Source organism: Hyperolius riggenbachi, chromosome 6, assembly GCF_040937935.1.
Source record: "Hyperolius riggenbachi isolate aHypRig1 chromosome 6, aHypRig1.pri, whole genome shotgun sequence".
Classification (NCBI taxonomy): Eukaryota; Metazoa; Chordata; class Amphibia; order Anura; family Hyperoliidae; genus Hyperolius; species Hyperolius riggenbachi.
Window position 1 is genome coordinate 72,593,202 of NC_090651.1, and position 14,129 is coordinate 72,607,330.

A 14,129-nucleotide genomic window follows, 5' to 3' on the forward strand; every position below is an offset into this window, starting at 1 on the left:
AATACTTTCCTGGACGTTTCCCTCAGTGGTACCGAGTGATTGAGGACTGCGCAGGTCCAAGTAATGAATCGTGGTGTACAGTAAGGAAGTGCCTGTCTAGGAACGCTTTTACTGTACATGTGAGGTTTAAAACGTGCATTTCAGGTGTTCAACACTGCTAAGAGGAACTTCTGGGAGGCCGTGGAGAGAAGAGGACCAGGAGGGACCCCAAAAAACCCATCTAGCCTTCCATGGACTTCATTCAAATTGTAATTCAGTAAAAGAACTCCAGCATAAGCCACAAATAAATTTACTATTGCCAAGTCACCCTATAGGAGGAGTTCTTAACTATAGGAATAGTTAAAACCAGTGGTCACATGACCTCTCTTCCCTATATGGCTGAAGCTCAAGTTTTCTGGCTTTCACATCCCCAGGTCACGCCTCCCTTCATGTGCTACAGTTACAGGAGTGCAATACACATCTTAGTGTGTGGCTGCACATGTCCTGAAACACTGTGTAATAGTTTCTTATTGTGTGGTGATTATTTGTACTGTACTTTGTAACAGTGGCAAACACCATAATGAACAATGTGAAATATTACGTGTTTCAGCTGAGATCAGTTGTCCCCTCATCCTGTCCCCTCCCTTTTCTCTAGGCTGTGGGTACAAAACTGCTCCATTTCACTAATCAGAGTTGCTTCTTAGAACAGCAAACCCCCACCTACATCCAGGCAGCAGAACAGCACACAGTCATGACACTAAGCACAGTGACTGTCACTGAGCCTCAAGCAGGCAGAATTGTAGAAAGAAAGCAGAGTGGTATTTGACTGACAAGTAATTTATACAGTTACATAAGGAAGGTATAAAGAAACAGTAGTGAAAGTCATGGTAAGGCTATTGCTGTGTCAGATTGTTCAATATAACAAAGTATATACAATAAACTAATTTACTGTAGTTCCTCCTTAAAACCAGTCTAAACACTTTACCAAAGTAAGACTACTGTTACAATGGACCTCATTGTCACAAGATGCCCTTCGTTGGAGATGCTGACCTTGCTGGGTAGGCATCTTCTGTGCATGTGCGAGCACGCTCCAGTGGCTGTGAGCATCCAGGCATTGCGAGCAGCACGGTCATGCACTCACGCAGGCGCAAAAGATGCCAACCTTGCGAGGGGTCATCATCTCCAACAAAGGGGATCCCTGGACACTAAAGCTGGGGTCATATTGGCTGCCAGTGGATGAAGCCCAGATAAGTAGACTTTTTTTTTTTTTGCTCAGACCTGTCCTTTAATATTTTGGGGATGTGCCCCTCCCCCTCATGGCGGATTTCAGTCTTAGCCATAGGCAGTTTTCCCTAGATACGCCACTGGTGAGAGCACAGACACAGCTGTGAGTACCTCTGCCGGTCACCTCACCAGCATCACTGCATAAACCACTGAATGCCAACATGATGAGGAAGCTTGAGGACACTAGCAATATGGCAAGACAATATGATTTGGGGTGGTAAAAGTGGTTATGTTATGAGCAGGAAGAGGAGCACCATGTTGGGAATGTGTTTCAGGGTAGACTGAGCAGAATGATTATCACAAGTGTTGGTAATTGAAGGAATTGTGGCACATTGGTTGAGCAAGGTAGGAGCATTGTGGGTAATATAGGGAGGATGCAGGATATGAAGCGGGGGGGGGGGGGGGGGGGGTGCTACAGTAGTACAGAGAATCCTAGTGTGCTCCCTGCTACACCCCTTCCAGCCTCTCGGGGCAGCACTCATTAGGAGGTCAAGCAGTGAAATCATGGGGAGGGAGGAAGAAGCTAATAGACAAATACTGTGGGGGAATTTTCTAGGTTTCAGTAGGCCCCATTAGTGTCAGCAGCTAGTACTACTGAGGTTGTAAGGCTGTATATTCTACCTCTACAGGATCACTTTGTGGCTCCTCTCGGAATCAGTGGCTGATAGCTTCTTCTGAGAGTGTTAAGCCTGGTACACACTTTCAATTATGATTGTACAATCACTGACCAATTTTACCACCTCCATGTAGTATGAGGGTTTACCTACACAATCAGCTCATCGTATTCAAGATCTGTTGGCCCTCATACTACATGGAGGTGGTAAAATTGGATGTGTACCAGGCTTTACTCAAAGTACTGAAGCCAGTTGACTGACTGGAAAACGAGTGTATTCCCACTTCCCTTTGATTTCCACCCCACCTTTCCCTCCCAACAGTTTGAACATAATCATTAAATCACAGTTACCAGACAGCTCCCAGCCTGAGGAGTCACATCACTGATACTTTCAACCTTAACGTGAACCTCCAGACTAAAAATCTACTCAGCAGGACTGAAACTTTTCACAGCATCAGAACTGTTTTTGATACCCAAGTCTCATTTTTAGCTGCACAGAAGAAAACTGCCCGGGCATTTTTCCCCTGATGCTGTGCAAAGCATGATGGGATTTCTGATGATGTTGTTCTCCTTCTGCTGTTTTAGTGCACTTTTTTTTTTAAATTTGGAATTTGAGATTTGAAGCCTAGCGCACGCAGCTGGGAGGGCTGATCAGGACACAGGACAGTTGGAACTGTGTCTCATGCTCCGTCACCTCCTTTCAACCAAAAAGATGGCTGCCCCATGAAATCACAAACATTTGCCTGTTCTTTTAAAACAGAGTGGGTAAGAGATTATATTACCTATCTATTTTAATTAACATAACTAATGTAACATAATGACAGTATGTTTGTTTAGGATGAAGTTCCAATTTAAAAGGAACCCAGGTGAGAGACATATGGAGGCTGCCCTATTAATTTCCTTTTAAAACAAACAATAACAGTTGCCTGGCTGTCCTGCTGATCATTTTGGCCTTAGTAGTGTCAGAAACGAGCAAAGGCTAATCCAGCCAGATTTTAGTCAAACATCTGATCTGCTGCATGCTTGTTCAGGGTCTATGGCTAAAAGTATTGGAGGCAAGGGATCAGCAAGACAGCCAAGCAACGTGCATTGTTCCAAAGGAAATAAATGTCAGCCTCCATATGTCTCACTTTGGGTTCCCTTTGACAATACAATTCAAGGTCAGGAGATCAGATGGGCTCCTTCACTAAATCACATTTGGGAAAAAGGAAAATGTTAAAAAAAAAAAAAAAGGATAATTAAAAAAATAGGATAATTATTGTTGGTGGGAGTTTCTTCACTCTTCATAAATCAGCCCCCCTCAGCCAGTGAGAATTATGGCTGGATTTGCCAGTGCATAGAACATGACAGATAGGTTGTGGTTGGTGAAATTCTAGTTCAGACCAAACTAGACATTGAACATCATAAGAATAAAGTCATTCCTCAGATCCAGACTCAGCGGCAGCCTTCTCAGTCATATTAAAAATGCCAATGGCGCTCGTTGTTAGGAAGTTGCGATCAGCTTCATTTTCTGCATGTGGGCGCGGGAGAATTTGGCGAAGATGCTTTTTGCAATCTGTAGTGGAACGTTCTTCCCGCTCAAATAGATTTTATTGTGGCAGTCTGGGAGACATTCCGATGGTTGTGCTTCCTTCCCCCTCTTCAGCATGCACACGTAAGCCATGATATATCCAGTCATAAAAGCATCGAAGCCAGCACGGTGGGTTCCAGCATCGGATGAGTTGGTGGTGGGTTTTTTAGCCATCTGTAAATGCTCATCCTTGGTCTTGTCTTCCTCTGCGCAACCTTTATGTAAAGGTCCAGAAGGGGCTTTGTGGTCTTCACCATGGATAGAGAGGTCTGCTTCCTTTATCTCTGGTTGGTCAGAAGGCCTTGCACTGTACAGCACTTCTTCAGTCTGCCCATTCCCTCCATCAGTCAACATCTCTGCCCCTTCATTCTCCTCTAGTTTACACTGGTCGGAGGGCCTGATAGTGGCATTCTCCTCTTCTGCCTGTCCATCCTTGGCACCAGTCACTATCTCTGCGCCTCCATTCTCTTCCTCTGACTGGTTGGGGAGCCTAGGGGTGGCCACCTCCCCATCTGTCTGCCTGCCACCTCCATCAGTTACCATCTCTTCTCCTCCAGGATTCCCCTCTTGCTCTGGGACATCAGTAGAATCCAATAAGGCCTTTTTACTGGGAGGGTCTGCATCAATCTCCATATTATTCTCTCCTTTGTGCTTCCTCCTCCTCCGCCTTTTCTTCTTCTTCTCCTCTTTGCCCTTCTTGTCCTCAATAATGATCAGATCAATGTTGTGGGAAAGAGTGCAACCCGTTCCATTGGGGCACCAGCCATAGGCCTGCAAAACAGATATAACTCACATCAGAACTGTAAGAACATTGCACTTGTGTATAAAATTCCTACTGATAAACCAATCAACTATTCAAACATTAAGAGGTTTATTTAAAAATATCTTTGGTCACCAAATTTAAAAAATGATATTGCAAGTAGCGCTCTCAGAGTAACATTACCATGTCTGTTTCTACATACACCAGAGCAGCTCCAGTAGAGTCCAAAGCCATCTGGTGGCTTCCTGACTGATGTTTATTTGGAGAGCCAAGCCAATCCATAACTCCATTCACATGGGTGGAGCTCAGAGCCGGATCTTCAACCAGGCACCTCAAGCGCCTGATTAGGGCCCCATTCAGGGTCTAAGGGCCCCTGCAGCATGTAATTTGGCATTCATATAATAGGGCGCAATGGGCTCCGGTTACAGGGCAAGGATGATGTAAAAAAAAGCCCACATACCGGAAGTTCGGGCATCGCAGCATTTGCAGATTCTCAGCACTGTGGGGCTGGCAGCACTGTCTGCGAGTGTCACACTGGTGCTATGACTGAGTGGCTGCGGCTGAACTCTCTCTCTGACTTAAGCTCCGCCCACCCTCTCTTCTCTACAGTAGCGACTAGCGTGTGCTTCCATAGCTCCTCTTTCCTCCATGTGTGGCGGCAGACTCAAACTGCAGTTTCCGTTGCTGGCTGTCCTGGACTTCTGCACTTGCATTCCCCTCCTCACAGCTTGAACTGGGCTCTGCACAAACAGTGGGTGAGAAGCTTATCTTATGCATTCCCCTCCTGGCTGCTCTCTGGTTATATGGGGGAGGGGGTACTTAACCCTTTTCACCAACTTAGATGTGGTGTTTTCAAGGCTCTGACATTGCATTTACTTTATCAGAATGTGCAGCCTTATTGGGATTACTTTTGACTCCATTTGTTCAAACCATATTTATTTTTTGGATCACACAATCTTGCAATTGCATTTTTTAAATTGTTGCATGCATATAATGTTGCCATGTCTACCAGCAGCACCCATTGTGATCTCCTGTATTCCCTGTCTCTGTAGCATTCAGTGTGATCGCTCCTGCTCCCCAATGCCTGATAGATGTGAAAATCCCTGCAGCAACCTTTAAAGGATACATCCAAGCACCTGAAGAAAAAAAAAATCCGCTTACCTGGGGCTTCCTCCAGCCCGTGGCAGCCGTCCTGTGCCCTCCCCGCAGCTCTGGTGGCTCCCGGTCTTCTCCGCTGGCGCAGCCGACCTCGCCAGGTCGGGTTCCGGGTCGGCTTCTTCTGCGCTCCACCGCACGGGTCACATGGTCTCTCCGGCCCAGGACGGCTGCCACGGGCTGGAGGAAGCCCCAGGTAAGTGGATTTTTTTTTTGTTCAGGTGCTTGGATCACTTCTTTAAAGGACAACTATAGGGAGAAATATATGGAGGATGCCATATTTATTTCCTTTTAACGTAAACGTGAAATGTGGAAGTAAATAACCGATGCATCCCTCTCTGTCCTCCTTTCTGCCTCAGTCAGCCCCGGTAAACTGGCTCAGTTGCACCAGTCGGAATTTCTGCACATGGGCGAAGGGGCCGCGCATGCACAGAAGAGCTGACTGGGGCAACTGGGCCAGATTACCGGGCTAATTGCAGCGGAACCGAGGCACTAGGGAGGACGGTGAGAGACGCATTGACGCTCATGGGGCTGTAGGAAGCCCCAGGTGAGTATAAAATCTTTTATTTACACATCTCAGGTACACTTGAAGCAATACCAGTTGCCTGGCAGCCCAGCTGATCCATTTGGCTGCAGTAGTGTCTGATTCACACCAGAAACAAGCATGCAACTAATCTTGTCAGATCTGACAATAATGTCAGAAACATCTGATCTGCTGCATGCTTGTTCAGGGTCTATGGCTGAAAGTATTAAGGTGGTCACTAACGATCCAATCTTTTTTAATTCAATCTTACCAAATCTATGAAGTAGAAGAGTAAACTGAGTGAATATATTGAATGTTTACTATATGCAGTTTCTTATATTACATAGAAATGGTAAGATTGGATAAAAAAGATAGTAACGTTAGTGGCCACCATTAGAGGCAGAGGATCAGCAGGACATCCAGGCAACTGGTATTGCTTAAAAGGAAATAAATATGTCAGCCTCCATATACCTCTTGCTTCAGTTGTCCTTTAAGCTCAAAAAGGGTAAAAAAAAAAAAAAAAAAGTCAGACTGGTTTAGCTCCATCCACTATCTCTGCCCTTGTCTGTCTAAAATTTTGAGTGTCCAGATTGTTTGAGCCTTTTGTCCATCAACATTTTTAAATCTAGTTGGCGACAATGCCCAGCCGCCAAGAGCATGCCCGATCGACGATGCAACCAATTTGGGGTCAAATTGGTTGCATGTATCCCTCAGACATGCTAGGGAGCACCAGCATGTGATCATTTGGCAGCAGAGCAGCTCTTTTACCTGCCGCAGCACTGATGGTCTCTGAATGGCTGAGCGTCGTGGTTACTATGGTAACAAGGCACTTTCCACTTCAGCCTGCAGAGTCGGCGTGCGCCCTGCAACACGTGACTCAGGTCAGCGTGTTCACTGTAGCTGTCAGACGCTGCTGACCTCACTGGCCCTCCCCCTCCCTCCACCTGAATGTGCTGCAGGCTCAATGTGACAGCGCAGTCCAGGCGCCATAATAGTGAGTGAGTAGTACAGGAGGCAGCAGTGGGTTGTATCATGAACAGCCTGGGGTATACATTACTGATGAATATGATAGAAAAAAAAATAAAATCTATCTATCTATCTATCTATCTATCTATCTATCTATATATATATATATATATATATATATATATATATAAAATATATAGGCACACCCACACATACAAAGTAGCTTGCAGATAGTGAGCAGGCTACAAGTGGTTGCCAGCCCACCCACAGTTCATGGAGGGGGCCCAAATCTGCTACTTTGCTTGGGGCCCCCTTCGGCCTTAATCCGGCTCTGGTGGAGCTACTGGACGCATGTATGGCTCATATCGCAAAATTAAAAAAGTGGTGAACCATGACCCACAGATATGCATTGCAGGCAAGGCTGTGGAGTCGGAGTCAAGACATCTAAGTCTGAGCAATTTCTGGGTACCTGGAGTCGGAGTCTGATTTTTGTACTGACTCCACAGCCCGGACAGGCGCACATGAAAGAGCAGAGCTCGCAGTAGTGGAGACCACAATGCTGGGTGGAAACTGTGGACCAGTAGGGGACTACCCTCTGGAGGACAGGAGATGCTGGCAGCCATTGCTGGCCTGGGTGGAATGAGGTGCAAGTAGTGATCCTCTGCAAAGTCGAAACAAACACCCTGTTCTCCACTGAAATCTATGGAATTTACTGCTTTGGTGATCATATAATGTGGACACTGATCACAGCTTTATAAATACTGCAATAATGAATTATTGGTAAAAGTTGCTCCAGGGAAGACCATATTACTGCGGTTGCCCAGCCTCTTGTAATGCCTTCTGCAATAAAGGTTGCTTGGTGGTATCACACGACTCTAGAAGTTGGGGTCCTGCCTGATCCCAGATTTCCTCTATAAAGGGAATGCTAGTTTTGTTTTGTTTTTTTTAACCACAGATGTTTTTTTTTTTCTCCTGCTAAAAATACATTTATTTTCACAAGTAGCTAGAGCCCACAGCTAGAGCGTATTGATAATTTACTGATATTCTACTAATTTACTGATATTTTTCTAAAGCTGCAGTGCCATTTTTTGATGTACACAACCACTGCCCTCCTTTTCCCTGTCACAGCTGATATTTAGAGGTTAGAGGAAAAGGGACTTTCCAATAGAAACACGATACAAGACAGCAAAAAAAAAATCCCATTAGAAGTTGTAAAGGCTAACATACATAATATACATCCTATCTTATAAAAGCCCTGGGATCTGCGTCCATGGTAGCCGCCAAGAGCAAAGAATATTTCCCTGACCAAATGTACGTACTGTGTAGTACGGATAATTAATAAAAAACATTAGTAGCAAAGAAAATACTCATTTTTATTTTCAGTTATATAGGTTTTTTTTTTTTTTACATAACATTGCATAATTCTCTAATATTTGCAGTTAACACACTACTCAGCATTCTAAATGATTTTACAGAGCAGGATAATGTCTTTTGTACTTTCCTCTGCAGAAAAAAAAAACAAAAAATATAGTGGCAGACAGTTGAGATAATAAGCTTCAGAAGACAGATCTCTCTGCCACTTTGAAAGTCGTGAAGCTCAGTGAAGCTCTTCTGCACAGATAACAAGTGGAGTTTAACTCTTCCAGTACTGGAAACAATATTAGACTCATATCTCTGCTGCTAATGTTTTATTTCTTTGCTGTACTACACACATACAAATCAATACATCATAAGTTTATTTTCACTTCAGATTCCCTTTAAGCAATTTTGCTACAGAACCACCATCACAAATAACTGTAAAATGTAAAATACATACATATAAAATGTACATTTCTCCCAGTGTAAGAGGAGCTATAAATTCCGTATTTCTTATGTTGCTGTCGTTCACAGTAGGAAGTAAAAAGCTGACAGATTTTGGACTAGTTCATGTCCTCATGGGTGAGTCTCAACATTGCCTTTATTCTTGGAAAAGATTCATACAAAGATGTTAGCCAGCTTTCCAGCTCTTTTGCACATTATTTTGGCAGTTGGACTGAGCAACTACAGTAAGTGTATTAATAAATAAATAAGAATCCTCTGTTAGGAGATGGACTAGTCCAAAACCTGATAGATCTGTCAGATTTTCACTACCTACTATAAGTGACGGTAACAGAGGAAAAAAAGGAATAGTGCATTTTATTTTGGGGAAAAATATTTGTATGTATTTAAAATTTTACAACTATTGTGAAAGTTGTCCTTTGATAATTGCATTCTAATTTAAGATATTATTGTAATCAATGTAAGTTTAAAAAGCTATCTGTTTTCTTGAATATTTATACATACCTGGGGCTTCCTCCAGCCCCATCAGCCTGGATCGCTTCCACGCTGCCTTTCTCCGCTGCCTCTGTCCGCCGGTACCGGGTCCCGTTATTTTGGCCAGTCGACGCAAGCGCAGTGCGCTCCCTCCATACTGCGCATGCGTAAAGAGACGGGGGGAGCCCCTGTGAATGCGGAAAACTGGCCGCATCCGGCGGAAGTGACGGGACCCGGTACCGGCGATGGAGGACGGCAGAGTGAGAGCGATCCAAGCTTATGGGGCTGGAGGAAGCCCCAGGTATGTATAACATCTTTTTTTCATTTTAACTTTGCTCGTCTTTGGTTCCCTTTAAATATGGGCATACATTGCAACATGTAACAGGTAGAATAGCTGTCATGTGACCAATGGTGCCTTTGTGTGACAGCAGCACACTACTAGGCAAAGCCAGCGGCCAAGTCAGTCACGGCATTTATGGAGCCAAACTCAAAATCATGAATCAAAATAAAGTGTTTCTCCATCCAAACCTATTTGGTTTTAAATGTGCAAGCAAATCTGTCATCCCAGCTACAGCCGGCAGGATAGGTATGTGGGTATACAGCTCACCAACTAGCAACTTTACACAATATTCAACCCCTAGACATATGTCATGCTATGAAAAACCTCGCTTCTTAAAAATGTAAATATTTTCCCCAAAATATAATTGTTTGACGGGGGTCTTCTACTTTTCACTTTTTTTTTTTTAACCTTTTCACTACCTTAGTGTGCTGCTAATACATCCCTTATAGAGTTCACTGTCCCCTGATCTGCTATAGCAGATTAACCATCTTAAAGGAAAAAGCAGAAAAAAAATATACATACCTAGGCTTCCTGGTCAGCCATTCAAGGCTGGATATACACTTTATCCACCCCTAGGCCAACTTTCTTGTTGCTCCCCTTCTATGTAGAGCAGCTGTCCTTCCATTCCATGAGCAGCCCCTTCTTCCATGTACAGCAGTCCTTCTCATATTACTCTCCATTGGGCAGCTGCTCCTCTCTTACATTTGTTTAATCTGTTTTAGCCCTGATGCATTAAGGTGTACCTGAGATGGGACCCCCGCAATAAAATATACATACCTGGGGCTTCCTCCAGCCTGATCACTCCAACGCCATCCTCTTCTCCTCCATTTGCCCACTACTTGCCCCGGGAAGTCTGTCAGTCGGGGCCAGTCGGCGCATGCGCAGTCTGGCCAAGTGCGCTCCTCTGTCTCGCTCCTGTCGCCGGGAGCTTTCTGCTCCTGTGCAATAGTATTACGCAGAACGCTCGAGGCAACGTGAACGCAGCGGGAGTATGCACACAGCCGTGCCACACATGCGCAGTTTACTCCAGACTCTATTTGGGGCCAATTATGGAAAAACGAGGAGATGGGGGGACACCCTGGGAGCTATCAGGCTGGAGGGGGTTGGAGGAAGCCCCAGGTATGTGTATTTTAATGCTAATCCCCCATCTCAGGTTCCCTTTAAAACGTAATTCCACTCTTGCTGAAAATGTGCTGCAAGCGTGTAAATGTAATGTTTCTGAAATAATATATTTATTTGTGTTTACAGTCAAAACCGACTCTGAAGACAAACTGCCGGATGTAGTTATTTTCCACACCTGCTGCAACTGAGTGACTGGAAGCAGTAAGGACATGCCCAAGTTGACGGACTGCGTTAGGATCATGGAGGAGGTACTGTGTGTTTTTGTACTTAGAATCATTGGGGCATATTCACTAAAGCATGGTAAAATTGCCATGTGCCGTATGCCAACGGCAATTTCACCAGTACTTACTCCAATGTAGCCCACATGTAGCAATTATAGCAACCCATATTACATAGGTAGTGTGCTATGCAATTTTACCATCTTGTGAATACGCCCCAAGGCATTTAAAGGCACAGGCTTTACAGGTGCAGTCCTGGAGTGCCATTTAATGTCCTGGGTGCACTACTATGCTACTCTCAGCTGTGAGCAGTGTACAGCAGAGTGCTTTGCATGTGATGTGTAGGATCACAGACCCGCCCCCTCTCCTGGTTAGTATGTGTACCATTCCTGAGTCACTCACTCTAAAGGTAGTCCCTAAACATACAATTTGCTGAACGATCTTTTATGAATGATTCTTCGTATGAACGATTGGAAATGATCGTTTGGTGCGACTAATGGACAAAAATCTCCTAACCAACCCAATCAGTTTAATGAAATTGATCACATTTTCAGATCTATCAAGTTTTGTCCATTAGTGGTCCCAAACAATCATTTCCGATTGTTCATGCAAAGAATCGTTTCTAAACGATTGTTTGTATGGGCAGCACGGTGGCGTAGTGGTTAGCTCTCTCGCCTTGCAGCGCTGGGTCCCTGGTTCGAATCCCAGCCAGGGCACTATCTGCAAAGAGTTTGTATGTTCTCTCCGTGTCTGCGTGGGTTTCCTCTGGGCACTCCGGTTTCCTCCCACATTCCAAAAACATACGGATAAGTTAATTGGTACACTGAAGTAGGAAATTGCACCCGGCTGTTTATCTTGAGGGTTGGCCTCTCTGCAGGAGCTTGTATACGTAATGACAATGCTTCACTTAATCCACACACTCCTTCATAGGCTGTAAAGGTCATAACATGAGACGTGCAGCAAGTACAGTAGTGCAGAGCACAACTAAAGGACATACAGCACGCAAGGAGATAAGACCTTTTATTCAGTAGACAGCATACAGCCACGAATACAACAGTTTGACAAGTAGTGAAGATGCATCAAACCTGGGTGTAGAGGGTGTCTTGATGAGCTCGGAAGGGTGACCAGGGGGTGAACAGGACGGCACTACAGCCGTTTCACGCCAGAACTGGCGCTTGCTCACGTGCAGTGTCCACTCACTCACTCACTCACTCACTCACTCACTCACCATCACCATCACCATCCAAACTCCTTACAAATAGTGTCCATTGTTTTGTTTTGGTTTTTTTTGATTGTTTGTTTTTTTGTTTCACACTTCCAAAAGTTAGAAACTTGGGTTATAAACATATACATGTGACTGCTACTTGGCCAGACGAAGAGGGGTGGCTGCATATGGAAGAGGGGTGGCTGCATATGGAAGAGGGGTGGCTGGCCACGGAAGAGGGGTGGCTGCATATAGAAGAGGGAAACTTCCAAGGAAACTATGTATGAAATAAGGGGGCTGTTATAAATAGATGTTACACATGGAAGATGGGGCACTTCTGGTGCAGTGTACCACAGACTTTCAGTGGAGTGCGTTCAATTTACTGCACTCCCTCCGTGTGTAATGCTCGGTACACACTATGAGATTTTCTGGCAGATTTACGGTCAGATCAATTATTTCCAACATGTCCGATGTGATTTCCGACTTGTCCATTCACTTCTATCGGTAATTGATCAGAAATCAAATCAGACATGTTGGAAATAATCTATCTAACAGTAAATCTGCCAGAAAATCTCAGTGTGTACCTAGCAAAAGGGCCCTCAAATGCAATTTGTCCACTAACCCACCCCCCCTCTTTATTTTTTACATGCTTTTTTTCCCCGTATATTGTTGGATTAAAGAGTCTGAGGCCATAATTAAAATGGCTTTTTTCCTTATATATAGCAGGGGCACACATGCCCCTGCTAAAACGCCGCTATCCCGCGGCTAAACGAGGGTCCTTTCCCCTCCAAATCCCCCCTGTGCTGCCCGGGGAGCGCTTCCGTGTGAGGCGGGGCTATGAGCTGCAGCCCTGCCTCACACGCGTCTATCAGCGGCGGATCTCCGCCTCTCCCCCGCCCCTCTCAGTCTTCCTTCACTGAGAGGGGCGGGGGAGAGGCGGAGATCCGCCGCTTATAGACGCGTGTGAGGCAGGGCTGCAGCTCATAGCCTTGCCTCACACGGAAGCGCACAGGGGTAGCAACATCTATGACTAAGTTGGTCGTGATTTTGCAGGGGGGGATTTGGAGTGGAAAGGACCCTCGTTCAGCCGCAGGATAGCGGCGTTTTAGCAGGGGCACACATGCCCCTTCTATATATAAGCAAAAAAGCCATTTTTATTATGGCTTCAGACTCTCTTTAAGTGAACCATGTACTATTATATTGCCTTTTATTATGACACATGACAATGGTATATCCTGCTTAGAGGAACTCCAGTGAAAATAATGTAATAAAAAAGTGCTTAATTTTTACAATAATTATGTATAAATGATTTAGTCAGTGTTTGCCTATTGTAAAATCTTTTAAATCCTTGATTTACATTCTGACGTTTATTACATGGTGACCTTTTTACTGTTGGCAGGTGATGTAGGTGCTGCATGCTTTTTTTGGGCCGTTATTTCCCACAATGCAGCAAGGTTCACAGACCGGAAACTGCCAAGAGTACGTACTCAGTTTCTTGTGGAAAGGGGTTTCACCACAATATCAGCCATACAGCGCCCCCTGATGGTCTGTTTGTGAAAAGGAATAGATTTCTCATGTAAAAGGGGGTATCAGCTACTGATTGGGATATAGTTCAATTCTTGGTTGGAGTTTATCTTTAAAGGGAACCTGAACTGAAAATAAAGTCAAAATAACCATACACTAGGGCTGCACGGTTCTTCGGTTTAAAACCGAAACCGCGGTTTGTGGCAAGACGATCTGCTGATCGTCAATATATTTAGTTTTTCGGTCCACTGTCTGTAGTGTACCTTGTGTCTGGTCCCGCTGTGCGCGGATAGGCCAGAAGCAGTGAATATGTATAAGTGTTAATGAGCGGGGGGCGGATCCACTCGAGCGAGCGGCCGGGCACATACAGCTTTACCAATCACTGGATAGCGATGGAATGATGGAAGCGGTAGGTGGAGCTGTATGCTCTTTACAGCTCCGCCTACCGCTGCCGTCATTCCATCGCTATCCAGTGATTGGTAGAGCTGTATGTGCCCAGCCGCTTGCTCGAGTGGATTCGCCCCCTGCTCATTAACACTTATACATATTCACTGCTTCTGGCCAATCCGCGCACAGCGG

The 14,129-nt window shown here is 44.9% G+C and overlaps 1 protein-coding gene across 2 annotated transcripts in view; it reads right to left on the reverse strand.

Annotated features, from left to right (window-relative positions):
- Nucleotides 1-2,783: 2,783 nt before the first annotated feature.
- The window catches only part of TOE1 (target of EGR1, exonuclease), a 77,811-nt gene continuing 66,465 nt past the window's right edge, over nt 2,784-14,129 (reverse strand). The window contains exons 1-2 of one of the 2 annotated variants that reach the window (XM_068242524.1): nt 4,667-4,715; nt 2,784-4,217 (exon numbers count right to left, since the gene is read on the reverse strand). In XM_068242524.1, the coding sequence (XP_068098625.1) occupies nt 3,360-4,217; nt 4,667-4,681 (873 nt within the window). In that variant the 5' untranslated portion in view covers nt 4,682-4,715 and the 3' untranslated portion in view covers nt 2,784-3,359. Of the gene's footprint in view, nt 4,218-4,666; nt 4,716-14,129 lie in introns of those variants that run through there. The other variant, XM_068242525.1, reaches the window with a different exon arrangement.